Source organism: Epinephelus lanceolatus, chromosome 11, assembly GCF_041903045.1.
Source record: "Epinephelus lanceolatus isolate andai-2023 chromosome 11, ASM4190304v1, whole genome shotgun sequence".
NCBI lineage: Eukaryota > Metazoa > Chordata > Actinopteri > Perciformes > Serranidae > Epinephelus > Epinephelus lanceolatus.
In genome coordinates this window covers 36371931-36399930 of record NC_135744.1, presented here as the reverse complement: position 1 = coordinate 36399930, position 28000 = coordinate 36371931, and the positions used below count along the sequence as shown (strand labels likewise).

The 28000-nt window shown below is 41.1% G+C and overlaps 1 protein-coding gene across 1 annotated transcript; it reads right to left on the bottom strand.

Annotated features, from left to right (window-relative positions):
• Positions 1 to 27735, bottom strand: dnah3 (dynein axonemal heavy chain 3). The gene is made up of 62 exons (XM_033648902.2): positions 27718 to 27735; positions 27128 to 27223; positions 26780 to 26987; positions 26554 to 26599; positions 26287 to 26455; positions 25999 to 26191; positions 25494 to 25689; positions 24646 to 24771; positions 22735 to 22930; positions 22426 to 22605; positions 21710 to 21840; positions 21512 to 21617; positions 21244 to 21422; positions 20909 to 21093; positions 20594 to 20717; positions 20247 to 20400; positions 19953 to 20097; positions 19568 to 19779; positions 19334 to 19425; positions 19039 to 19153; positions 18201 to 18317; positions 17500 to 17679; positions 17263 to 17399; positions 16852 to 17053; positions 16622 to 16714; positions 16186 to 16296; positions 15963 to 16077; positions 15674 to 15872; positions 15392 to 15500; positions 15190 to 15303; positions 13563 to 13739; positions 13371 to 13462; positions 13028 to 13247; positions 12797 to 12931; positions 12576 to 12687; positions 12250 to 12491; positions 10766 to 10866; positions 10543 to 10648; positions 10296 to 10425; positions 9973 to 10206; positions 9775 to 9878; positions 9391 to 9685; positions 9106 to 9285; positions 8886 to 9009; positions 8639 to 8795; positions 8407 to 8550; positions 7165 to 7831; positions 6917 to 7082; positions 6560 to 6776; positions 6285 to 6467; positions 5904 to 6102; positions 5319 to 5832; positions 3581 to 5208; positions 3265 to 3490; positions 2934 to 3178; positions 2420 to 2536; positions 1998 to 2155; positions 1592 to 1759; positions 1322 to 1464; positions 1004 to 1208; positions 605 to 742; positions 1 to 503 (listed from the first exon to the last, which is right to left on the bottom strand). The coding sequence occupies exons 1-62, from the start codon at positions 27733 to 27735 to the stop codon at positions 150 to 152; spliced, it is 12129 nt and encodes a 4042-aa protein (XP_033504793.2). The 3' UTR covers positions 1 to 149.
• Positions 27736 to 28000: the final 265 nt, after the last annotated feature.

Genomic DNA, 28000 nt, shown 5'->3' with positions numbered 1-28000 from the left:
TTTATGACATAATGCTTGCTTTATTGCTGAGTAATACATTTTTGGAATAACCCACCACCCATTCTGAAACAAAAGAACCATACAGAATATAAAATTGTAGGGTAGGATATAGTGCAAATACATATCAATAGCAGCTTTTCTGCCAGTTCTCAGTCGTCCAGCTGGCAGAGGCAAGCCACTCCACGGTTAATCCAGTGTTTCTGTGACTTGTCAGAGGGCAGCTCAATGGACATAACGTAGTTGGTGGAGTGTCCAGTGGTGGACAATGTCCCTCTGCGGGCGCTGGTTTTGTAAACAGGACAAACATAGATGTTTTCATGTAGAAACTTGGCCATTTCTCCTGGTTTCAGCTTAATGATGGGCAAAGAGTCATAGAGGATCTTGGGGAGGGACTCTCCAATGACCATGTTCTCTCTGTCCCAGCGAGCGCCCTCCATGAAAAGACCCTTGACATAGGCCCCGTCCTCTGGCTTCTCATCTATATGGGTCTCCTCTTTGGTTACCTGGAATACAGCCCAGCGTATGAATATCCAGTGAATATATTTAATTATTATGACTGAATATGAACAAAAACAATGAAAATGTTAGCAAAATAATAACATGCCTCAAATTCAAAGCCAATGAAGTCAATGGGGATGGTGTACTTCCTGGCAAAATTCTGAGCCACTCCAGTAAGAAATGACTGGGTGAAGTAGAAGCCAGAGAGCCAGAAGACTGTAGGTGGGCCGTTATCTATCCAGTCCTGTTGAGATATGCAAAGGTAGTAGTCAATTTAAAAAATGCAATTGATTCCCTCTATGAGTGTTGTTTTAGTATTATCAGAATGTAATAGATTTGTTTTGAATATCAAAAAATATATTTAAAATGCATAATCAATTTTTCTGACATATATGCTGTTGGACTTGAACTACTGAGTATATGCTTCAATTTTTTTGTAAGTCATATTCCAAATATCTTACATTCGTTTAGGGCCTGTGTGATTCATGACAACCATCATTCTTACTTGTAGGAACTGCAGCCTGGCTAAGAGATCCGTCACATAGCTCCCCAGTGGCTTCAGAGAGGGGTACGACTTGGCTGCCCACATAGCGGGCACCTTGCCAACCAGCATACTGTTGAAAACATTCTCAAGTTCGGCAGACATAACAATCTGACCCTTCAAAGCTTTGCGGATGTTTACCAAGCTGATGCGCACCACATGAGTGAGTCTGTCGAGAGGGTGGACATATGTGATTAAGTGTTAATTGTGTGTCTTGCACAAACTGATCCATCAATTTCCAACATGAATGTTTAATTACATAGCTGCGCATGTTGTTATTACCTGTTAAAGCGGATGATTTCCTGCCTCAAGACAGTATTCATAGACTCCTCATACATGACTGGGTATTTATCCATCACCATTTGTATGTCAAAGTCTGCAGGCAGCTTAGACAGGATGTCCTCTGCAAGCTCATCCACTATTTCCTACAGTAGTATAGAGGATAAAACAACAAGTTTGCATATAAGAAAATAAGTTTGCACGTAGTGTTTCCTCAGGGGAATAAACATGAGTGTAAAAGGAAAGTCTGAGGGCTTCTGAGAACAGACAAACCTGAGCTGATTTAGCCCCCCCTCCCGTCTCCCTGGGCAGGGTCAGCAGTACTCTATCCAAGAGCTGATTGGTCTCTTGGTTATCCTTCGTGATGTCAGCATTGCTATGAAGTCCGAACACACAAGGATCAGCACAAATTGGAAGACCACGAATGTAGTCAACATACATCTGGAATAAAGAAAATCATTATTAGAAAAGTATTTCTAAAAATCTACAGATGGACCAGGTTCTCGTCAGTGCAAACCACACACTGGCTCTAGATAGGGACATTTGCATTTTTGATTTGGCTACAGTAGTTCTCCCACAGGCTTGGCACATGGGAGAAGTTTCAGTTCTGCAACCTAGATGCCACTAAATCATACACACTTGACCTATAATTAGAAATTAACCAGAGGTCTGACAGTACCTGATAGGGGCCATGAGCTGGGACATAATAGAGATCTCCCTCACACAGGTGGTAGCTCTCCTGCTCTATCAGCTCCCTACTGTAGAAGATGGACAGAAGCGACAGCAGCAGACGCCTGTCTTTGTCATCTGTCACCCTGCCGCCATAGTTGCACTCACCTGAGAAGAGAAGATCATTAAAACTAGAACTAAAACTGTTACTGTATACACCTTTGTATATGCAAAGAGAGAGGGGGATTGATTTGTAATAGAAAAAAAAACCAAACAAACACATGCCCAAAGGTTTTTAGGGCCTTTGGGGTATCTAACAGGTTATATCAGCCTGTGATTCATGGGTGGCCTACTCACTCAGAAAATCACCTTGCTGCCAATTTCATTGGTGTTAATTGATGCCTGCTGAGTAAACAACTATTGACTTTTCACCTGTAAGGTATGTGAGGGCCTCCAGTGGAATCTCATCATACTCATCCAGAAACATCTGGATCTGCCTCATACTGATCCTCAGGTCAGACTCATTGAACTCATAAGGAATATTCCAACCTGAGAGAAACAACAGCAACAGTTATTAGTTGATTGTTGTTAGGCCCAGTTCAGACCAATGATCCACGACAAGATGAAACCGTTTTAGAATACAGATACAACATTAGATACAACCAGCTGATCGTATCACTTGCTGGTCAAATCATATCCAGCCACAAAATAAGCCTGAAAAGCTGGAAAGTACAGAGTTGTTGCATAGAGATGATACACAACATGTCTCATTGTGAAACTTTGGTCTGAACTGGGCTTTACAATCACAGTAATGATACAATAAATGTATTGAAAAACCATAAAATGCTTCAAATATCAACATGAAAATCTTACACTGCATTGATCCAGGGTAAAAAAACATGACACAATGATCAAACAGTAGGTAATTACAGTTTATATTTCTCACCCAGAGGTCCAAAGTTCCTCCTCTCCTGTACCAGAGCATGGAAGAAGGAGAGACCAAACAGGAATTTCTGCCAAGTGACCTGTTTCTTGGAGCTGCCAAAGAAGGCAGGGTCAGAGATGGGGTGACTCAGGTAGGAGCGCAACAGGTTGGCTCTTATTCCTTTTGGAGGCTCATTGGTCATCTTCAGTCCATTCTGCAGGATACTGACTGGGAACTTGTCGGATGGATAGCTGGTTAACCACAACCTGGAGAGAATAAAAGATCGTTAGCTTTATCATCTTCCTCATGCAAGAATGTGTTTCAGTTAAACTCATTGTGTAGATTCTATTACCTAAAGCTCGGGTGTGTGTCCTCTGGTGTGATGGTTTCCTCACAGATCTTCTCCAGAGTGGGCATCCAGCTGGTGGCCAGGTGGCAGTTCTGCAGTACCACCCAGGTGCCCTCTTTAATGGCTTTTTCAATCATCCGAGCTGCTATGGGTCCTTGTCCCTGTCCGAGAGAAATGGTTTGGGTCTTACTGCCCCCCATTTCCAGGTCATCAGCAAATTTAAGCAGACCTAGGAAACAATGCAATACTCTAGTAAAGACTTTTGGCGTCCAAACATAAAACCACATGACACTTCTGAACCAAGTTTTGGATTAATCACCTGCAGTTGGATCAGATCCTGGTGACAACACAAAGATGAGTGGAGAGCAGCAGTTGGAGTCTTTGTAACTCCCTGCCAGGTCAAAGGTGGGTGGTTCAATGTAAGCCTGTCCCATGTTGTCCACTATGAAATCCTGCACTGCTGGAACCATTTTATCCCGTCTGAAGCACCTGATTACAACCACTCTGTCCATCCCCTCCAACTTGTTCCATTGGTCAGGTAACTGATCCTTATGGGGCTTCCCTGAATCATAGAGTTTCTTCCATTTGGATATGTTGTCTTGGACATGTTCAAAGAAACCATCCAGGTTTGGAAGCTTGGACGCCCTGACAATTTCAGACCAAGATTTGTCAGACAGCCACTCTGGAGCAGGGTTGGGGTAGGGGTTATCCAAAGCAATGCCACCTGTGAGAAGGAAGCGCCAGACTTGGTCATCTACCTGGCCCTTACCCTGCATGATGCCTACAGTAAGCAGCAGGGAGAAAAGCAGCTTATCCTTCTCAAAAAGCGAGCGGCACACATTGTTGTAGATGCTGAGGGTAAAGTGCTCAAGAATGTTGTTCATCCTTTCAGCCACATTGTCGCTCTTCAAGCTCTGGGCAATGGAATACAGGTAGAGGTTGATGAACCAGGTCAGGGAGTTCTGGTACATGGGCTCAATATTTGCCAATTCTGAGATACAGAAAAACAAAATGGAGGAGTGTTCAGCCACAGGACGGTAACCCATACGAGTATCATCAATCTCTTTCTCTGTGACACTTGCAATTTTTTGCTTCTCTGAGATCTCCTCAGAAAGGATTTTGGAGGATGACAAGATCTTAATGGCAGTCTCATTCTCCAGGATGTTCCCCTCAGAGGAGGAAAGCACTTGTAAGATCTTATCCTCAATTTCCTTCAGTTGCTTGTTGTTGGCAGCACTCTCCAGAATCAGCTGGTTCTTCTTCTCTTCAAGCTCAGGTTTCTCTTTGGCTGCTACAAGCCCTAAAAGCTGGTCCTGCAGGCCTTGTGGCGTGATCATGAAGTTAAGCAGACAGACTTTGGCAGCCACCTCTGGGAGATAGTGAGGGTTCCTCAGCCCAGTGGTCATGTAAAACAAAAAGTCTTTAGAATATTCCACAATATTCTCTCCTATTTTCATGTACTCAACACCCTGCTGTTTGAAGGTCTGTTTTAGCAACACTGGTTCAAGTGCCGGATCAAGTTCCTCTCCAACGTTCTCCAAAAGAACTGGGGTTCCAAACTGGACGCAGCTCTCCAAGATTCTCACATAGTTTGCATCAGACAGTTTGATGACAGCAAGTTTATTAGCTTTCTCCATGTTCTTGATCCACTTGTTGGCTTGACCTTGAGGGTCGATCATTAGGGGCCACCGGCGGGAATTAAACACAATGATACCATTGTCTGTGGAGAAGGAGTCCACCGGCAGTCCAGCAATCTGCCACGCCCTGATGGCAACCTGGTTACCCAGAGTGTGGCTGAGGGTAAAGTCATCTGAACAGGGGATTTTCTTCTCCTGGCACAGGATATGCCACTGCTTGCTGCACTCTACACGGTAGTCTACTGTAAATGCCCCGAGGTAAGATACAGTTGCTGAAGAGAGGAGTATGTCACCTGTCAGGTTGGTATATCTGCAGAAAGCAAATACAGTACCAATCTGATTAATATCAAACTTCAGGAACACCACACATCATGACAGTTACTTAATATTAATATACAATGCGTATATATTTTGATATACCTGATCTCTAGTTGCCTGGCAGCTTCTGTCCACCTGTCCTTCTCCCCACCCAGTCCTTCTATCAGTTTCTCTGCCCTGTTCAACTTCTGAAAACACAATTCAATGTTGTCCTCCAGGTCTTTCTTTTTGTGAATCTTAGCTGCCAAGTCATCATTCAGGCTCTGCAGTCTGTCCTCCACTTCTTTCAGCTCTGCTCTTTTCACCGCCAACATTGCCATCTGTACAGCCAGCTCATCCTCAGCCAGCTTCAGTCTCTCCTTCTTGGGGGCTACCACCTTGGCTACACGCTCATACACTTCCATTGCTCGCACCCATTTACAGAGACCCTCACAAGCCGAGGAGACATTTTTAATGACAGAGGGCTGGAAGTCGGGGTTGTTGATGAATTTATCTCTGATTTTCTTGATGTGCGGGGCAGGAATGTTGTCTTTGTCGTAGGCTTTGAGGCTTTCCAAAAACTTCAGGTCTCCAAGGAGCTTTTTTGAGGGGCCCCAAAAATCCTCAATCATCTTACCTGCAACATATTAATTTGAAATAGTTAGAGAGAATTATGCCATTTAAAAATAATTCTTTCAAAGCTCTTACCTGAGCCACTAGGGTCAGGTTTTCTCTCAGGTTTGATGCCCTTCATGATACATATGGACTCCATGACTAGTTTGACAAGAGCTGGTGGGTTTGTCATAGACTTTACTACTGTAATGTCAGAGGGTTTTAGGGTGTCCAAGGCTGACAGGGCAGCCTCCAGTGCAGGCATTGCTTCTGCCAGGTCTCCCTCACACTCATCCTGAAAGACAAACAATCTGTGTCTTAATATATAAATGTATGCAAACCAAAATACTGCAAATACCTTCTGTGAATTTTGAACTTCTTGAAAACAATGGGCAGATATATTTAGAAAGAAAAATTTGAACACAACATACATTAAGGGCATTTTTGCACTGTCAAAACTGCTCCTGAAATACATACCTTAATGGCTTGGGCTGCAGCTGCTGCTTCATTAGCCACTCTCTCATCAGCAGACACAAGCTCCTTCTTAGCGTCCACCTCCACGGTTTCTCCCTCTATCTTAGCCATCATCTTATCTGTTTCAGCTGAGGTCTGAATGAGCTCTGGCTGCAGGGCTGTCAGCTCCTCCTGCATCACTGACACCTGTGGACATAGTATCAAGTTGTATGATGATGTGTCAGTGTCATTACTTTAGTCAAAGATATTATAACACTTTGCTTGACAGGGTTTAACACCTGAGATGCAGCAAACTCCAGTTTCTGGAGACCAATGATATAGCGGTTCCTTGCAGTATTCACTTCATTCCTCTTGATATTGAGCAGAGTCTTGAAGGTGAGGATGAGTTCAAGGTAGGAGGTGGGAGTGACATAGTTGTGTCTCCTCAGTCTGGAAAAGTACCTTTCAGACATCTCTCTGACACTTGTCTGGAAGGTCTTGCACATCTCTACCACCCTGAGATCACATAAAGAAAAAAGAAAAAAAAAAACAAAACACGTGGGCATACTATACAGTTCTAGATGCAAATTTAGTCAATGCCACTATTTAGCAGCTGGAAAAAGTACTACTTTTTGGCATCCTTTTTATGTCCTTACTCCAGTCTGACATCAGTGTCTATTTCCACATCCTCAAGGAACTTGTGGGCCACCATCTCCAGAGCATCATTTGGCCATGCATGGAACCAGTCAATGGTGCAGCAGTTGATAAGGGAGGGGAACATCCTAAGACGGTTCCTGAATGCATCACCGATAGGACTCATGGCTGTTGAACACAATAACTACCAGTTACAACTACTCACTAAATCTTCAACTGAAAAAGAAAAAGGACACATAAAGCTACCTACCTAGCACAATGTGAAGATTAGCCTTTACACGACTGATGAAGAAGTTGTACATTGAGAGCGGAGTGGCATCAATCTTTTTGCCCTCAAGCCGGGCAATTCCCTGCATTTTCTCTATGATGTCAGCACGTTCATCAGCAGCAAATATGTTAGGTACATCACCAGTGTTGAGCAGCATGTTGATGTCTTCTAACATGGCCTCATCCTTAATTTGGCTGTCACTGAACAGGAACACGAGGCTCTTTCCCTCAATGCCTGCTTTAAGCATAATCTTCTTCAGGTCATCACGCCAGTCTGACATGCTGTAGTTTTTGGTCAATTCAATCTGGAACAGGACGTAATCGTTGATGAAGGTGCCCATCTTAGTGGCGCTCTGACGGCCTGAACCACCAATTCCAACGAGTAGAAGGTGACCATTGTCTTGTTTTAGCACACGGCAGATGCGGGAAATGTGCTCAATAGCAAATTTAAACATTACAAGGGACATAGGTGCCTTTGTGCTGTTGTTGTAGTCATCCAAGTAGAACTCCATCACTTCTTGTAAGGCACACAAGTCTGTGATTTCATCGTAGGCCTTATCATCAGAATCAGGCTTGGCATAGTCACCAAAGAACAAGCTACAGATGCTCTCGTCCGCCGCCTTGCCATCTGGGCTGAGATGGCTCAGAAGCTAGCCAACAATAGGGGAGATTTAGGATTAAATACAGACCACAATGCACAACACTACACAAAAGAGCAGCTCCAATCACAGTTTGTTTGTTATTGGATCTGACTTTCGAAATCAAAATATCCTTATCTGTACACATATCCTTATGCATATTCTTCATAATTATACTGTATAAGTTCCTGTGTAAATTTTCTTTTCTAGTTTTGTTGCGTTTTTATCTTGTTTAATTTTTATACACCACCAAATCACTTTTTACTTTTTTCCATTACCTTCATTTTCTTTATCTGCTATATTGTATGAATTTAGATTGCAGCGCTCTTTAATACCTCAATGACTTGGAAATCCTTAAATTTGTACTTTCCCACTGGCACATGGATGCAGAAGTAGTTCTTGAAGGACATAAGGTGTCTAACAGCAAAAACCCTTCAAACTGCTAAACTGACCTTTTCCAATAGGCTTTTTATCCACAAAATTTCAGTTATATTCGTTTAATATTCAGTTATATTCGTTCTAATTTCTAACACAAAAATGATAGAACTGAAAGTCTGTCAATCCAACTCTGATGAAATTATCTGTACCTTTTCCAAGCTCTGCTTAAAGAAGTTTGAGGTTCTCTCTTTGACAATGCCAAAGAATGTCTCCTTATCTTCCTTGTCAATGAGTCGGTCATAGAAAACACGACAGACCTCATGGATCCACAGGCGGATAAATTTGTCTCCATCCTGGCAGAAGTGGCCAACAGACATTAAGAAGAAATACATCAATTGAGAACAATCCATTTAAACATTTTGCTATTGTCTCCACTCTTACCTGCATGTGGGTATGTGGAGCCAGAAGCACACCCTGTATCACTCGTGCAAAGTCTCGCAGGTTGAAGATGTAGTGGGACTTAGATGGGGTGGGGAGGAAGCTGACCATGGTATCCTTATAGACTGCCATGGTCGCCTGGACCAAGATCTTGCCAAGCCTTGGGCAAAAGACAAAATACAGTATGTCTTTCTGACAAAGATGATTTATGTACATCTTACTCTGTGACATTTGAATTTTGACAAGCTACCTGAAGAAAGAGGCATCAAAGCCCTTGCTGAAGTGCCAGTCAGTAATGGAACTGAATATCTTGGTCAGTGTTTCATCATCAAAGGAATCAATTGTGATGATATTCAAGTGGCGGGTGAAGCGGCCTAGAATTTCAAACATTTTGTCAGTTGCAGAAAACTTTATTGCCGCTGTCTTTAATAAATTTACAAGTGGCAAATAAATAATTATTTCAAAAATACCTGTAATGTCATTTTTCCCACCACCAGGAGGCCCCATTGCAGACATAAACAGCATGTCCACTATGTTCAGTCTGGAGGTGTCCTTCTTGTCATACCAGTGATGATGGTCAATCCACTGCCTCAGCAGCTCAACTGGGGGTTGGGCTCCATAGATTTCCTTAGCTGGCATGTTTAGATCATCTATGCAGATGAGAGTACAATAAAGATCAATTTGAATGTGAAAAGTGAATGACCAACAAACCACTTTAAGCCCAATAGTATGGGATCATGTGTGCCCATCTTTACCAATATAGACGATATACTTCTTTCCCACAGGAGGTCCAAACACGCCCTTCCTTCTACGGTCCAGCTTGGCCATGATGATGTCTTGGGTCTGGTTCGCAGAGGTTCGGGCTGAGAAGTTGATACTGTTTGGAATGTAATGCTCTTTAGGCAGTTTTACTAAGAAGCTTTTGTTGATGACAGATTTGCCAGTGCCAGTGGGCCCAACAAACAGCATGGGTATTTCATGTGCCAGGTAGGTATGCAGGAAAAAAAGCTGGCGTGCTGTTTCCATGGTTGGGATAATAAGGTCTGTCACCTGGTGAAGAAAAGCAGAGTTTTAGCAAACATGGACATCCACAGTGGCTTCCTTAGCAGCGTGAATCACTGTGACATAAACACACTAACTCTGGCTGCAGCTGGAATGACATTTTCTTCAGTTGTTATTAAATCAGTCCATGTTTTCCACTGTCCTTGTCCATCCTTGTGAAAGTAGTAGTCATAGACAGTGCCTGCAAAACAGAAAGTCAACATCATGCATTGATTATGTTAAAAGGCAGATTTTTGATTGCTACTGACACTATATATGTCCAAACATTTTGTGACCTCTCTCAGGGAAGATGTTGTTCTTTTTGAGTTTGAAGCTCTTAGGCCGAGGGTGCTTATCGTCCATGCCCATGATCAGATTGCGGTAGAAGACATCAAACTTCTTATGGCTGTCCCCAGTGACGGTCCCACCCACAGTCCATACGACGGCAAATAGGAACAAACACTGCAGCCACATGGTTATCTGCTGGCTGGACATCTGTGTATCACTGGCCCCTGAGGCAGAAATTTCATCTAGATAGAGGCAGGAACGTTAACACACACACACACACACAAGGGCAAAAATAATTATGTATAAATTATGGATTAAATGTCATACTAACCCATCAGGCAGGTGTACAACTTCATTAGACTGTAGGCCAAGTGAATGGGAGATGTTTGAACCACAAAGTGACACTCGCTGTCTATAAAGTCTAGACAGGGCTGAACTAACCAATCAAACAGGTCCACTATCTGTGGGACAAAAGATCAAAGATGCAGGTATAAGACATTTGACATGTTAAAGGACATAAAAGTAACAAAAAGTGGCCACTGATGAGTCAGTTAAGACATGCAAATTTGACATCTCACCAGTTCTCTATGTTCGGGGCTCAGGCTTTCAGGCAGTGTGTTCATGTAGGAATCTCTGAGAGGAGACCAGCCCAGTTGCTGAGGTTCCATGTAGATCATACCACACCTTCAGACAGATGGTTACATTCAAATAAGTACAATATATTACCTTTTTCTAAATTTTCAAAGCCTGTGCTTTCTATACATCTTAGCTGCTGATGCAGCTTCTGTCTTTGTTGCTTACCTACTGACAGTAGCCGGAGAGGCTTGCTCCAAGTCAGCAGGTTCAAAGATCAGACTCATCTTGCTACTCATCTGGATGATCTCACCACTCATCAGACAAAGCTGGCAGAGAAGAGAGTGAACGAGACAGAGACTTCTTTAAGGGCTGTAAATCGAGGGTACCATAAAGCTTCATTTAAAAGCTGAGTCGCAATTAAGCGTTGAGTCCCTTTTACTAACTGGGTGTGGCTACACATTTTGACATATAAACACTGGTTTCTATTAGATGCCTAGGCCTCCTTGATGCTGAGAATCATTTTTATGGAAGTGTATGTATAAAACCTCTTAAATCCCACAAGGTTGTCAGCTACCTGCTTGAGCTAGTTCTCAGCTGCTTACATTGCACATACAAATATAAATGTTTAAACGTTTGTCATTATGGGCATGCTACACTTCCTTAGCTTGGTTAGATTCTAAACAATTCAATGCTTTAGTTAATTTTACTGAAACTATGAGCACCAAAAAGTTAATTGAGCTTCACCAGCGTGGTAAACAAAGGAGATGGGGAAAAACAGAAGTTACTTTCTTTCCTTTATACATCCATGGTGAGGAGGGGAGTTGAGCTGCCAAAGCAGCAGAGAAGAAGAGCTGCTACGGCAGCTGGTATGTACAAGCAGAGAGTGAGTGGGGGGAAAAATGCATTTAATTCCAGGGGCGGCAAGGCTGGAAATAGCACAGTGGCATAAACTGCTGCAAGGTGATGCATCCAGGACCGCCGACACATGTCTAGCCACTGCTGGTGTGGAGTTGTATATTAAAAATAATAGGGGCATATTTTTTGATATGTGGCGTTCGCTGATGGTGTGTTTTGGCCTTTGGTCATCAGGTATGAGCAAAAACCAACATCTGCAAAACGTCCTAATATTAGGACGACACAATGTGAAATAGTAACATCACTAGACATTTAAAATATAATGAACACAATTTTCATTCCAACTAAGATTTAATGTCTGTCCAATGTAAGAGTCCAACGTCTTTATGACATCATATTGAAGTCTGGTGCCATCAGGGTATATTTATACTAATTAATCCAAGTTGTGAATTTTATTTGAACAGGATAAAGAGGTGTTGTGTCTATATGCAGGGTGATGCGAAATGAGAGTCGTAATTCTCTCTCTCTTATCTTTCTTGGAGCAAGATCAAGTGATTATTCGTAAATGACAGCCTATATTATTCAATATCCTAAATTTGTAACGTACATACTGGTTTAAATAAACTACTTGATAGTATTTTCCATTTTTGCTAAGCAGGAGTTTTGTGCGTAAGGAATTAAAAGCCTGTCCCACATAGATGCCTGTCCCAAATATACACCAGTTGAGTTCAGTGACTGAATCAAACAAGAGCCCAGGCTATTAACTGAGGTTTTACAGGAAATCCTTCATGAAAAACTTTTTGACAGCAGTAAGAACAAAACTACAGTGAGGAAGAAATCAAAATGGCCAGTACCTTCTTGTTGTCATCCAGCACAGTATTCATGTTCTCAATCCAGACAGCATCAATGGGCCCATCAAAGATGATCCACTGTCTATTTTCTGAGGTGGAGATAGCCTGATCCCTGTAGGAGTTGGCCAGCACACCATCAGACCACTCATGGCTGACTGGATCAAAGCAGCCATACAGCTGGCCCATGGTGATGGCCTTGGGGTTGATGATGCAGTAATTCACTGCAAACTCCTCCATCAGCTTGCCTGAAAAAGAGGAATGAGTAAAAACTGTAAATAATTCAGAACTGAACCATGTATTTGTCAAAGGCTTGCTAAGGGCCAACCTACCTTCATAAAGGTCTCCAAGGGCAGCGGCAAGAACTTTGTATGCAGAGGTCTTTCCTCCTAAAGGGTCTCCTATTATCATGAAGCCATGGCGTACCAACATCATCTCATACACCTATACACGATCACAAATCAAATTTAGAGCATTTATGTGGATTTATAACAACTAGCCAAACTACTTTTATCAGTCTTATGTATGACAAAGCATTACTCCTCCTTGGTACCTGGATAATTTTGCCAATGAACCATGGGACAGACTGGAGGTTGAGCTTCGCAATGTTGTCATTAAGAGCCTTGAGGAGGATATCATAGTCTGGTTTTGGAAGGACCACTCCAGGGAATAAATCCGAGATGATACCCTGCGAGTAGCAGAGGGAAAATTTAACTGAATAACTAGTAAACCAACTGATGCATACAAACAAACACTAAGTGCAATTTTGTATAAAACGCATCACCTGAAACAGTGGCACATCCTGTGCTAGAAACTTGGCCATGTTGACGTCCATCAGTGCTCTAAGCAACAGCACACTTTCATTCTCCTCTGGATAATTCAGCTTTAGATTCCCTGCTGCAGTCAGCACAGACTTCACAGCTCGCATACCGTAGTCATAGTGGTGTTGGGAAGACAGCTGTTCGGAGCACAAGCGGTACGTGGCCACGATCTTCTGGGCCAGACTGTGAGTAAGATTGGAAGTTGAGCTGTGTGAGGCTTGATGATTGAACCAACTAGGAGCTAAGTCTAACAGAAAAAAATATGTTTGCTAACGATATTTTGTCTGGGACATCATTCACACAAACCTGCGAGATTCAAGAAAGCCCATGGAGTACAGTGAGATTTCTCCAATGAGGCCATAGTCTGGCACCATCATAGCCACAGTACGGAAAAGAGCCTACAAGACATGATTTACAGGTATACATCCAGTATACTTTACACTTTTCCCATTCCCTCCGCAGAGTGATCTTTAAGACTACAGCGCTCCAGTGTTGTACCTTTAGGTTGTCAGGGAGCTCAGCTCTGCCGGCATAACCAGGGTTCATGGTGATGAACACAGAGCAGGTCGGGTTGAGTGACAGCTCTGTCCCCTCAAACAGGAAGGTCTTCAGATTCTTGGCAATGGCCTGTTGTATGCAGAGGATCTGCTGAGCCACCACAGAGAGCACCTCCACCTGCGACACACACAAACACATTATAGGTAACTTGAGTATGTAAGCTGTGAAGTGTCAAGTTAAGGAAACAAATATGTGAACTAATTAGGACTGATAAAGAACAATACATAAAATTAATCATCATAATCAGGTCATTAGCATTAGCATAATCTGTATTAATGTATACATTTTATAATGTGAATATATTGAACTGGACTGTAACTGACTCGCATATTTACAATTTGCAGCCTAAGTATTCACTTGGTGCGGGAGCTGTTCGCTGTAAAGTAGCTTTTCTCTAAATTCATTATCTGCATAACATTCTCATGAAAACAAACAACACAAGAGTAGGTGTGTTTTCCATCTTATTGCCTCAATACAAAACAGGTAATGTGTTTTTTCTGCCATGGGTAAAATGGGTGTTCTACTCCAGAAAATTTCGGACATCAAACACTTTATTTCCTGCCTTCTGGTGAAGCTGTATTTTAGGGAGGACATCTTTTTATTCATGTAAAAACAAAACAATACAAAACACACAACTGTCGTTTTCAAATATTAATTTTCCTGTTGATCAACTATTCTCATTTAATGTTATCCCTTCTAAGTCAACACACGTGTGAAATTTTACTTTTCCATCCTTCTTTTTGTCCTTTGTTTGGGGAAGTTACACTTTTAAACATGCATTTTTAACCTATTCCATCAATGATAAATGAATTTCATATTAGTTAATTAATAAACCCCTGGACTTTAATAGCTCATGTGTGTCTCGACAAGATTTCTGCTTATGTTCAAAACTTTCTGCACATTCAAAACATATCCCACAAATCTGTGTTCTCTGAGAAGTTGAGAAATAAGTTAAATTTGAGAATAAAGTCATAATGTTTCAAGGAATAAATCTACCTATTCTTTTGTCCACTTGGCATTACATTATTGCTCTGCTAATATGATATTATTTGTGTGGATGAGGCAAAGTTGAAGTGGCTGTGCACCTCTTTTCATCGGAGAGGAAATACCAAAACTAACTAAAAACATTTTGATCAGGCATAATAAGGGATTGTCCAATACTGAAAAATAAAATACACGGTCCCTTTCTGAATCAGTTGGCTACAAGATGCGATTTGTCCTGTATTGTACAGAACTGTTAAAAGGAGGATAATACAAACAAGTTTGCTCAAATATTGGTAGGGGCAACTCTGTCCTTCCAGAACACTGGTAGGGACATGTCCATCCATATATACATTTACAGCCTTAACTAAAATGTAGGTGTGGCCAAACCGGTTTATCACAACAATCCACAGAGAAGCTCAGATTACAGCACACAGAGGGTTAGCGTGATTTAATTCTCTGCTCAGTTACACTATTATGTCTTTACTAAGCAAATAGTGGTTTGCTGCTGTACTAATGCTCTGAATGTAGCAACAGAACCTTTAAAAGACACAGTTTTGGCCAGTATAACAAATGTTATGCTCACCTCAATACGATTGAACTCATCAAAGCAGGCCCAAGCTCCAGACTGAGCCAGTCCTTTGAAGAACTTACTCATGGCCTTGTAGTCCAGACCATCAGAGCAGTTGAACACCACACACTGGAAACCAATAACAGTTTTAATCAGTCAGTATAAAAAAAAAAACTCCACACAAATCAGTGTTTTACTGAAAACCATATTGGTGTACCTGTTTAGCCAAAGCTTTCGCAAGATCTTTCGTGGTCTCAGTCTTGCCAGTTCCTGCAGGACCCTCAGGAGCACCCCCCAAGTTCAACTTCAAAGCCCCCATCAGAGTCCTTGTGCAGCACAAAATCATTTGACCAAATGATAAAATAGAAGTCAACATCTTGTGCATTTGAATTAACTTTAGAAGTTACAGACCGTCAGAATCTAATCTTTACCACAACATTGTATTTTGCAGTTCTCCATCCAAAGCCAAGATTAAGGGATCAAATAGCCTGCAGGTTACCTGTAGCAACGGTCAGTAAGCGGTGTAATGACAAGACGGGGGGAATTGCCCAGATATTCATAGCCATATTTCAAGCAGGTGGTGATCATGCGCAGCATCACATCTCCATCCTCCCAGAAGTAGCGCAGCTGAGAAATCCACGCAAAGTCATTCAGTGAGGAGACGCGGTCCTCTGCCAGTTTTGCCACAACATCTCGAGCTAGGAGAGGGAAAACAGCATGAGATGTTCTGCAAGCTAGATTTAATCAAGACATCATATTTTATCCCTTTAAAATACCAGCCATATTACCATGAACATCTATAACTGTAAGAGCACCAAGGGTCATCCTTGCCCCTCCTGGCAGCTTCCCACGCACCAACTCCACAATGTCAGCAATCTGAGCATTGCACTTCTCCACATAGGCCTTTGGGTGGAATGGAAAATCAGTCCACAGGTTAGACTACACTGTAATTATGTAACTTTTGGGCTTAGAAGATCTTTCTATGTGGAGGTGAGCAGTGGATGTACTGACAGGCAGTGAGTTGGTCTGGATGGCTTCAGATACTTCAGTAGTCCAAAAGATGGAGGAGGCACAAATGACAACTTGGCCAGGCCACTGCAACACCCACTTCTTCCTGGGCAACTAAAGCAAGAAAGAAAAAAAAAAAAAAAAAAAAAGATAAAATATCCCACAGTAGAGACAAGTTTTTTCATTGCTTTACTTGCTGTAAGTTATACTATACTAATAAATGGTAAAGATATGCAATTTACACACTGACATCATTCAAACACTTTTTATCACCCTACATTTTAATATTGCTCATAAGAACTAATGGCTGGTTTATTTAAAAACACACACACACACACACACACACACACACACACACACACACACACACACCATATCATTCATAAAAGGAAACCCAGACCCAGTATAGTTCAAGTCAAGTCAAGTCATATCCAAATACCTCCGTGTACTGCATCACTCCTCGATGGATGACTTGTTGAACACTCTTGAGCATTAGGTTCTCCACCTGCAGCAACCATTTCTCTACCATACCCTAAAAAATGTATGGGAACAGTCCAACTCATATTGTATGTTCACCATGTAATGTCCAAATAGAATCAACTATAACAGAACTATTAGGATATAATATAGGTATGATACATAAACATAAAAACTCTGTTTGTTGTATACCTTGGCTTGAGCTGGATTAATCTTTTCTGTGAAGGTCACTGTCTCCTTCTCAGAGCTGATCATGCCGACAATCTCCATGTCCTCGGTGAACTCCAGTTTGGCAATGCCCTCAAAGCACTTCTTCAGGTGGGGCTGCACACACAGTGGGTCTTTGGTTTGTGACAGGATCTCCAGCAGCTCATCGTTAGACAGGAAGAAGAACCTAGGAATATGATCAATTTAAGCAGAGGAGAGGGGAGACAGTTGTGTTAGTTGTGTTAGTGTGTCAGTGTGTTATTCGTATGTTCTGTAATCAGGGTGAAAGTAATTATCTCCTTGGTAAGTACATTTTTAATGTCCCTGAAGAGTAACACATGAACCTCTTCAGGCTTACACCTGGCAGATACAACTTTTATAATGTATGGTTGAAACCTTGGGAAATAGAGCCTCTTCTTTTCCAGGTAAGTACTGAGGCCTTTTTGGATGTCATCCAGGAAAACATTGGACTCCTGTAGCCGTTCCAGCATGTTTGGCTGCCCTGTAGCCACCAGAACACGTGCATCCTTAACCTGGACAAGTGAAATCACACAAAAGCCAAGGTGAAGCAAAGTGCATGAGATTCAGTTTTTTCAAACTAAAACAGAAAGTTGTGTTTCAAGAGGATCTCACCATCTCAGCAAGGATGGTCTTCCAGTACTTGTCCACAATGGCAAACTTGGATCCCTCCTCAGGCATCTGGGCAATGATGTCCTCAGAGCTGAAAATGGGTTCAAGGTAGAGCCAAGTAGATTGACACTTTATCATGGAGTCCAGGATGTCCTGCATACTCAGCAGTTTGTCCTCCCATTGCTAGGTAGAGATGTAATGGTGAGATTTACACAATTAGAGCAACAACAAGCTATTGTTGTGTCGCTATACTCAAGAAACAAGCAAACTCACAAAAAGTTCAATAACAGGCTAAAAATGATACAATACTCAAAATGGTAGTCTAAATAAAATCACATAAAAGCAAGTCCACAAAATAAAGACTTGGATTTATAAGATTACTGTGTTTATTATCCTGTATTCCTTACACAGGTTGTTCCCAGCCTTTTATGGTAATTTTATGCCAAAATCACATCCAGTGGTGTACAGCGGCACAGCTGAGATTTTGTTTATGCACAACAGGCAATTTAGTTACTTGTGGCATGAAATTATGCTCATATTTCCATCTGCTCAGGCCACCTCAAGAGTTATTTCTGCAGCTTTAGTTGGCAGCGATGAACACACAGACTTCCAAAACCACACAAACTACTGTCAAGTATGCTGGCTCTTTAAGTTTCATATACATTTTTTAAAGTTTAAAGGGGACCAAGGGTGACATGTCTTACCTTACATTGAGTTTCTATTGGCTTAATGAAGGGTGAACCTCGGATGGTTTGCGTCTTAATAATATGGTCATCAAGAAGCACTTGGATGTCATCCACTGCTGACACAATACTGGTACCCTGTGAAAAAATACTGAGTATATTTAATACAAGTTGATGTCAGGGTTCTGCAAAAAAAAAAATCATGGGCCATCTGAGTTAAAGTTACATCAGGTAACTTTTATAAACAATAATTTTAATACAGAGAATATGTGTAATAATCATGTTCCTCCTCCTCCTCATAGTGGTCCAAATGTCATCTGCAAGAATCCACAGGGGTTGAAAGAAAACAACCAATCAGAGCCGAGCAGTCTCTAACCCATCTGTCAATCATACTGTGAACTGCAGTCAAACTTTCAGATTAGGCAGCACTGATCAAATATGAATAAAGATTTTCTTACTGCATTGCCTATTTCTCGCCTGAAATGTTTTCAAAAACACATTTTAGTAAACTGTTTAGCTGTAAAAATAGATTGTTTCCTCCAGCAAGATGGACAAAGATTTATTTTGGCTTTACTGTGTTCCACATGGCAGCCAGGTCACAAACAAATGTCATTAGAAGCACTAGAAGGAGGCAGAAGAATTTTTTTTTCACAGATTGTCTCATGTGCTACAGCCAGGTGTTTATCAAAGTTAAGGTTTCAGCAAATATGACAAAAAGATGTTTTCAGAACAGTTACCAAGGCTTTAAAGTTAGCTGTAGTAAACGTTACCACAGCTTTGAAGACAGTGATGGCAACATTATGTGATGAGGAAGGACTGATGGAACATCAGGTACTATGATGGAAAGAAGTCATCTTACTGTATCTCTGTATGGAGTGAAAGAGAACTGGAGCTCAGCCCATTCACTTTGCATCTTCTCCATGGATTTTTCCAGAGAGTACTCCTTACTGGCCAGCGCTCCAACTTCTTCCACCCTAAAGCAGAGGTTACAAAAATTTTCAAAAAAAAAAAAACCCCATCACCTTGTGATCATGGAGAATATTTCCTTAACTCTCGGTCACTTTTTATCACAAGCCATGGTTCCCTCCATACACAGTACAGTATATTAATTGGCATGTATTTCAATATGGAGCAATGTCAATAAAGTGTCTTACTTATAAGAGAACTTGGAAAGCCCCAGGTCCAACATGTTCATCAGTGAGCTGCTCACATTCGGTTTGACAGCAAAGCCCACAATGTTGCTAATCTGTAGACAGACAAAAGTGTCTTCAATTATTCACACCAGCTTCATGGATCACAGAAGACGCAGTACACTTGGCCCTCACAAAGTGAATCTGATACTGGATTTTTATCACATCTAATGAAAGAAAAACATTAATTCAGCTGACCATCTCCCAGTGGCGGTCTTTGATGCCGGGGTTACAGATGGTCGTCAGGATGGGTATGTGCTGCTTGAACTCGTCAATCATTCTTTCGAAGCTTTTGGCCACACGACAAGGCCCAGGAAGTTTAGAGAAAGACTTGGCCAGGTTATGCATAGTCCTCCACATGGAACCCAGCTCATCAGAGATTTTCTCAGCATCCAGGTGTCGGAAAGGACCTAAGGGTTAAATGATAAAGGAAGTACACCAATGTGAAAACAGCTGAGCATTCTGCATGCACTTGCTGTGTGCTATTAGTTATTTGTGCCATATTGAGGTTTCAAAATGCAGTCACATGGTAGCTGTGAGAAACCTAAAAATGGGTGTAGTTTCCCCAGTGTGAGTCCCCTACCATTCATCCAATCTTCTGACATCCTATTAAACTTTAGTGCTGTAGTCCAAAGCTGTTCATATGGCTGTTTGTTAGCTATGAGAGTTTGAAGCACCGGGAACTGGCTCTGTACCTTCTCCAGCAAAGTCTCCTCACAGTTGATATCCTGTAGAGATTACAGTGGTATAAACACTTTGCAGGTACCAACATGACTTTCAGGATGAAGCTAGATCTAAGTTTTGGTTGGTCAAAGCTGTCAACTAAAAAAGAAAACCATGTGCAAAAACCATTTGTTGTATCAGAAACATCTCTCACCTCTAGTTCAGTGACAGCAGCCTCCAGGTTGGCAGTGATTTGAGTGAGATTTCCCACATTGTTCTTTATCTCCGCTACGTCCATTTTTCTCTTTGACTTAAAGGCCTGTATGTCCTTGTCTACATTCTGCAGCCTCTGTTCAAAGTCTAATATCCTGAGATAGTCAAATGGGGATATAACAGTTGTCATTTCAGTTGTTGGCAGTAGAGACACTATAGTTAGCTGAGTGTGTCAGAGAACACTAACATATTTCTCAACAGCTAGGAAAAGCAGTTGGTTCTGAAGGGATGTGAGAAAATGAACAGTAAAGACACAGACCAGGGTGAGAAAAGTGTTTATTCAGTAACCTTGTTTGGAGATGGTCCTCAGCCTGTACTCTCATAAAGTCCAGACGTATCTTGCTGCCTTCAATCTCAGTCACAATCTTACTGGGCCACTGGAAAACGCTGGAGTTCAGCCTCAAGTCATCAGCTAGAGAAAGAAAGAAAAAACGGCCACAAAAAAAGATATATTATTCCAACATTTGTACATAAGGACAGGGCTGAGGTCAAGCTAAAAATATAACGGAAATTTAAAAACTAACATGGTATGGTATTATTTGTGTAAACTACAAGTTACTTCTTTTTACTGCAATTGCAAATACCACAAGAGATTTCACATACAGGGTAGAGCGGCATAATCCAGGAGGAAGCTGAGGCGGTATCTAGCCTCATCAATCTCATCTATCAGCTTGTGAATGGTCACATCACTGGTCTTTTTAATGAACTGGTCGAGAGACGTCAACTCCTTTGTGGTTTCTGGGGTGCCTCTGATGATTTCAGTAATCTCCTCATACTTTTGACAGATCCTAGGAAAGAGCAATAGCATTCGGTTGACACTCACTCGTATAAACATATAATTGATTTGCTGTTTCAACTTAACGAAGAAAATAAATAGATGATGAATTCATCAGACACTTTCTGCTGTTTAAATAAAGAGGCAGAAAGTTTCCCCTCACCCCTTGTTTAACTCTCGATTCTCAACAACTTCAAACATGACGATCTTGTCTTTCAGTCTCTCAGCACGGTCACACAAGTCATCATTCAGTTTGCCAGCATATAGACGGAACATGGACAGGGGTGCTGAAATGCGCAATGAGGCAATCTCGTTCCACAAGTCGTTAATGTTTTCAATTTTCTGAAGATTGAGAAACAGAAAGAGGACTTTGGCAAAGCGAGTAGACAGGAAACGTTCAGTGTAGATTGAAGAAGGAAAGATTTAAATACCTTTCTTAGTCCCTCTAACGAGTGCCTCTCTTTGAGAAGAGCTGAGATCTCCTGCTTTGCTGTATGGTCCAGTAGATAGTTGTATTTTTGATAAACGTTCAAATACCTGAAGAATGAGATGTAGTATTAGCAGCTGATTTACACTTGCCGGTGCATCAGAATAATTGAGAGGCATAAATTCAGTTCATGTGTCATTACTTTTTAGGTCCCACAGTGTTCTTGTGGAAAATGTCTTTGGCTTTGTTGATTAGGTCAGTTACCAGCGACTCATCAGGACTGACGGTGCGCAGGTACAAGTTCTTGACATTGGGAAAAAGGTTACATTCCACCTGGCCAAAGCATATCAGTCACAAATCATACATGTTTGTCATATGAAAACAGACAGCACTGTATATTGTGTAATGTAAAATACTAGATCATGAAAGGACCAGTTCACACCAAATCAAAAATTTGTTTCCTCTTACCTGTAGTGCGATATTTTTGGTATGAGCTGTCAAATGATGAAGATATCAGCCTTAGAGATGTCTGCCTTCTCTCCAATATATATATAGATAGGAACTAGGTGGCATTCAGCTTGTGGTGCTCAAAATGCCAAAAAATACATTTGAAAAACTCAATAGCGATGTCTCTTTCCAAAGATCATGACCTGGTTTCTAAAAAAATACTCCACAGACTTCATTGTGAGGAGTCTCATGTAGGAACAATTTGCTTTCTACCAAACTACACTTGACAACCGACTCACTGCACAAAAGGAAGCTTGCATCTATTCATGGTCCAGAGAAGGCAGGTATCTCTACATCTGATATCTCCAAAACTTGGAGACTAACATCAAAACAGTCTAGATTGATAAATACTACTACAGGTCAAAGGAATCCTATGTATCTTAAAGTTGTAGTGCGAAGGGGATACTGTACCCTTGGGAGCTTCTCAGCACTCTTGATGATTCCCATGAAAGCTCTGTGGATGAGCTCCCAACAATCCTGAAAGCACGGACTAAAGGTAATGTGAGGCTCGTCCACTTGTAGCTTCACCAGTAGCAACTGAGACTGAACACACTTCATCTCATAAAACACCTCGCCAAAATCATTGCCGTCCTGAATAACACAGAATATAGAAAGAAAAAGGTGAAAAGAGGTGAAAAGTAGGAGAAGATTTGGGTGTTTCAGTCACACAATTCCAACGTGTTAAGAAAAAAACAGAACAACTAAAATTTCTGTGCAAACCTTGTATTTAGTGAAGAAATGTAACAGGTCCTGTAATGACTCTGTGACCAAGGTTCGGAGCTGCAATGACATGAGAGCAGCCACACAGCTGAAGAACTCCTGGACACGAACTGGAGCCGTCTGCATACTCTTCGGTATGAGGGGTAACCACAGGTCCTTGAAGGTGTCAAAGAGTGTCACACACTGAGGCAGCCAGCTGAAAGAAGATGGTCTAAATGAGCTCAGTTCAATTATTTGTTTGTATTTAAAGGGATAATGCCCTTTTAAAAAAAAAAAAAAATTTTGCTTTGTTTTTTGTTTTTTAAGTGGGGTCATCTCAGGTATTTATTCATAGTCTCGTAGATGTCAGTCGGCATGCCCCGAGTTTGGAGAACCAAGTTGTCCGACATGGAAACTAAGCAATAGACTGTCGTGGGGGTCGGCAACAAAACACATTTTAGCCACCTAATTAAAGTCCCACCTGAAAAAAATCAGTTTAGTGTGAGCTGCACTGAGAGTATTTTCACTGCTTCACCTTAATGTCAGACGGTGATTTACCACGGGAAAATCAAGCTGTTATATCGCTCTCTCCAAAGCCAAACTCCATTGAATAAAAAATGATTGATGATTTAACATCATTGAACATGGGCGCTGCTGATCTACTGCTGCCTCAAACAGTTATGATGTTTGTGTTATTGTGTGACTTTGGCATTTAAAAAGGTTAGTTCATATTACTCACAAAAGTCATACAATAACACAAAGTAAATAACTGATCGAAGCAGCAGTAGACCAGCAGCTCCTGTGTGTGCTACAAGTACTATTTTTTGTCAGTGGAGTCTGGTGGCTTTGATGAGAGCATAGATGGAGAACTGAAGCCTTTGAAGGCGTTCCCATTGAATAGGCTTTCTGATGGAAAGGTAAAGCAGAGAAAATACTCTCAATACACCATACACTTAAACTAATATTAATTTTTTTAGGTGGCTGAAATACATTCTGTTTCTGACCCCCATCCACAGCAGTACATTGCTCAGCTTTAATGTTGGACTTCAGCCTGCTTCTCCAAACTTGAGGTGTGTCGACTGACATCTACTGTATGTAATACACTGACTATGGATAAGTACCCCATACAACCACAACTCAAAAAATCCAAATTACCCTTTAATATCAAAGCATTAGAATAAGTGACAGGTCATATTGATAATAAATAAACTTATTAACAGTGTTGCAAGTTACATGGATATAGGAACTACAGGAATGTTTATTTAGGCTTTAAAAATGTGGGTGATTTTTATTTGAAAATTGAAATTCATAGATCCAATTGGAATATGTGCCTGGACTGGTCACATAACACTGGTCACACCAAGAGCATGTGTGACGTAATAGAATACCTGAAGCACTTCCTGCACAGTATTCTATTTCACCAATATGGTGTCTACTGAATAAAAGCTCTACTGACTGCACTAGTTACTACATTTTTATTCCCTAGTTCTTATAGCTGTTTGCACTACCCCATAGAAACACATAATGTCCTCTGGATTGTGCATATCCGGCATGGGAGACTGCAACATAATGGTATCCATGCAGGTGCAAATTACGAACACGGAAATAAACAAATTACAATGGCTCACATTTCAAGTCATGCAGCCAGCTACCCCTCAGAGCTGCGGCATGTTCTAACAGGCTATACAACAAAGGAAGCCATGGAATCCTGAAGTGGGGCAGTGTGTAAAGCAATCCACTGAAAGGCAGCTTGACATGGGTCGCACAAAGTGGACAAGCTGGTAACACGAGACTGTGCCTACAACAGGATTAGCTCTCCTGACTGTGTACATACTGGCAACCTATAAGCCCACGAGAGGACCCACTACAAGAATTAAGTCTGAACATGGCATTAGGGTCTCACTGAAAGACACTGAAATTGGCAGCACTCACTTTTGGACCAGTTCATCTCTTGTGGTTTCACACTGTCTCTGGACAAAGTCTTCGAACTCAGATGGCAGGAGGGGGAGGCTGGTGGAGGAAAGGTCCTCTAGTCGAACAAATCTCAAGGATGAGAAGCTGAAACAAGATTTTAAAAATTAAATTATTATAAAAGATAGATGTATGCAAAGACACCCACAAATATATCAAACAAATTTTCTCCTACATAATCTCCAATACACATTAATCCAAAGTAAATAAGAGCTTGTGCAGGAGAGGTAGGAAGCTAAAAGCTTATATAAAGACCTTTTCTAAAAACTCAAGGCAAAATAAAGTAAGTTACATTGAATAAAAATAATAAGTGATTGAAAGACTTCAGGAAAAAAAAAGAGAACAAGATAGAAAAACATGCATATCCATAACTGAGAGTTTAGGATTGTTTCAACATACGAAATAGGGGGTCTAGGGGTCCTCCACCAGAAAATTTTGAGCGTCAAACACATACTCTCGTTTATGCACCTTTTTTTGCGTGTTTTCTGCATCAACTTATGGTATAAATATCTTATTTTTTTTCAAAACAAAAGTGCTGTGCTGCTTTCATGCTTAAATTGGGTGGGACAAATGCATATGTCCTGAAATCTACACCTATGTACATAACAATGATTTCTTATTCCAGATGTCAAAGAGTAAACAGCCTAATTAAGAAAATACCAATGTTTCTTTACAATGTTTTTTTCAAGTAAACAGAGAGCACAAAGAATGAACAATATGGGAGTATGAATTCCACAAAACAGCACCTCTGTACCTAAATAAAAATTTTACTGAAACATAAAGGACAGTGAAGATGTTCGGACTAATACCGGCTTAGCCAGACATTCTGCAGTAGGACCATAATGGGATTGACAGTAAACAGATGTTGGCTTTGCCACATGCAGGCCTCCTTGTAAGTAGATTCCCAGGGCACTGGCGCACAGATCACCCTCCTGGGAAAGGGCTTAGGGATGCTGGATATAGACAGTCTCTGGCGCTCAGCTGGGTCCATCAGGATGTAGTCCACTGACAAGAAACAACATGGAAGACAAAATAAATGAAACAGATTGAGCAAATTTCATTTTCAGAACAAAGCAAGCAACTCTCCAGAGAGGAAAATATTAGTTCAATAATGCACCAACCAGAGTAACTAGTTTTTCAAACCCATATGATACATGAAAGAATCAATGAAAGAATCACAGTTTCTTGTGTTTAATGACGCAACAATAATAAAGTCTATAAAATCAGTCTTAAGATGATACTGGTGTATGCTTAGAATGTCAAAACAAAGCAATACTGCCATTAAAGAATTACTGACACTTTATTGTTTAGTACCTATGCTCCTCTTAAGCCAGAGGTAATAAGCTTCTTTGACCTCTTCTTCCAGGTTTGCCCTCAAAATCTGGAGGTCTTTACCACCATCAAAAGCATTGGGAGGCAGCAGACGCATGATGTTCATCATCTGCTGCTCTGACAGGGGCTCCAGTGCAGAGGTTGGGATACCTTTGGTGCAGTAGTATGTATACCTCTGTGTGCGACAAGTTAAGAACAGCAATGTGTTAGAAAAAAAGAGACTCAAAAAAATTCTTGTCAGCAACTGACATGTTCATTACAGATACTTGCCTCCAGGTCTCTCTCAGTAGGTTCTGCCTGCATGGCCCTCATCTTCTCCTCTTGTCTGTACATGAAGTCCAGCTGCTCTGTGGGACTCATAGGCCGGCTGCTGAGAGCGTCAAAGTTTGTTGAATGAGGCTCGGGCCGAGGTGAGAGGGAAGCATGAGGGGATGTATCCCTGTGAATGCATGAGCAAATCAGATCACGTGCCTCATGAAAAAGAACATCATGAAGGACAGCTACAGCTGAAATGTGTTCCTTTAAGGGCATAATTACCTTTTCCCTGGTGTAATTGCTTGTCTCTTTCCAGGTGGGGTAGATGCTAAAAGCCTCATTAAGATCAAAAATCCATTTTGAGAAGTTCCCAGAGCAGTGTTCACATTTTAAATTATAATTAGATTTAAAAAAGTAAAGAACATCTCAGCAATCTCAGACAGTTTCAGATAGACTTTCCTTAGTCACACTGACTGGAATCTGATGTAAGAGGAACATGAAAGGATACAATGTCCTGCTGCTTTTGCCAAAGACTGATGGGAAGTGCGTCGTCTGTTGCGGAGTTTAGAAATCTTAAGGTCCTGGGCGTGGAGCCTGTAGTTATTTGCAATAGACTCACTGGGCGTACGAAAGTGACGCTGCTCCTTAAAGGGAGATGCTCGGGTCCGACAATCTCTCTGGAGGATCGGTGGGTACAGACTGTGCCTCAAGACTATCTGAGGTAAAATAACAACTTGAATGTTAAGCTGGTGTACGGTAGCACGAAGGTTAATGTGGGAGTTGAACTTGGGAAATATCTGAACAAAATTACCTTCAGTAAAGACCTTTTTTACAAGATAGTGATTGATGTTCTTACTTTATACAGCTCTGAAGGTTCTTCATCCTTAGGCCATGGTGGGGGGAAAGGTTTTTCTGGTTTCTGACTCATATTGAAGATAGAGTCATCCTCCATCTGGAATTCAGACAAAAAATAGTGAGATAGAAATAAACAACACAAAGGACCAGTGACTTTTGTTTGTACATGACATTCAAACATTATATCTTAACTTTTTTAACAAGCCTTGTTTAATCAAGAGCGGCACAATGTGCAGTTAAATCCCTATTAAGACACACTGTATTTTTAAGTACAGTTCTTCACATGTAATCATTTATTTAGCTTATATGATAAAGACAAATGCATTTAGTTTTTCCTATAAAGTTGCTATTAGTATATCATTCACATGCAAATTATATAACGTTACAGATGAATAGAATAAGTTTTCAGCCCATGTTATCTATCAACATTGTACAGTGAAATTGCAAACTGAATTTTTTGAACTAGCTATACTGAGGCATAGTGTCATCTTTACGACGTTATCAAATATATCAGTCTATTTTAGGATAAGTATTTGACGGTTGATTTCACCATGAAAACGCAGCCAGACAGTTAAGCTAGGTTAACAATACCTGCTTCAGCCGTTCCATCTTGTTCAGCTTTTCTGACAGTGAAAGGGAGAAAAAAAATATTATAAAACTTACATATATGAATGAAAAAGACAAACGTTTCCATTTTTATCTGTATAACTAAAGACTAAACAAACGCTTGTACCGTTAATGTCACTCACCGTCCTAAACAAACGCTTGTATCACTTACCTCCTAACGGTCGCTCTGTAACGTTATGCCGGTAGGATTTCAGTCATTGCCGCGGGGCTTTAGTTTAAATCTTTTACGTTAAAATGTCCGTCACCG

Bases quoted from the DNA above. Each gene is read 5' to 3' on its own strand.
- dnah3 (XM_033648902.2), bottom strand. The intron at 21,618-21,709 runs GTAATGACACAT...CTCATTCTTCAG, and splicing joins AACACTGTGGGACCTAAAAA to GTATTTGAACGTTTATCAAA. The intron at 10,867-12,249 runs GTACTGGCCATT...CTTCTCTGCCAG, and splicing joins TGCTGGATGACAACAAGAAG to CTTTGTCTGATGAGTGGTGA.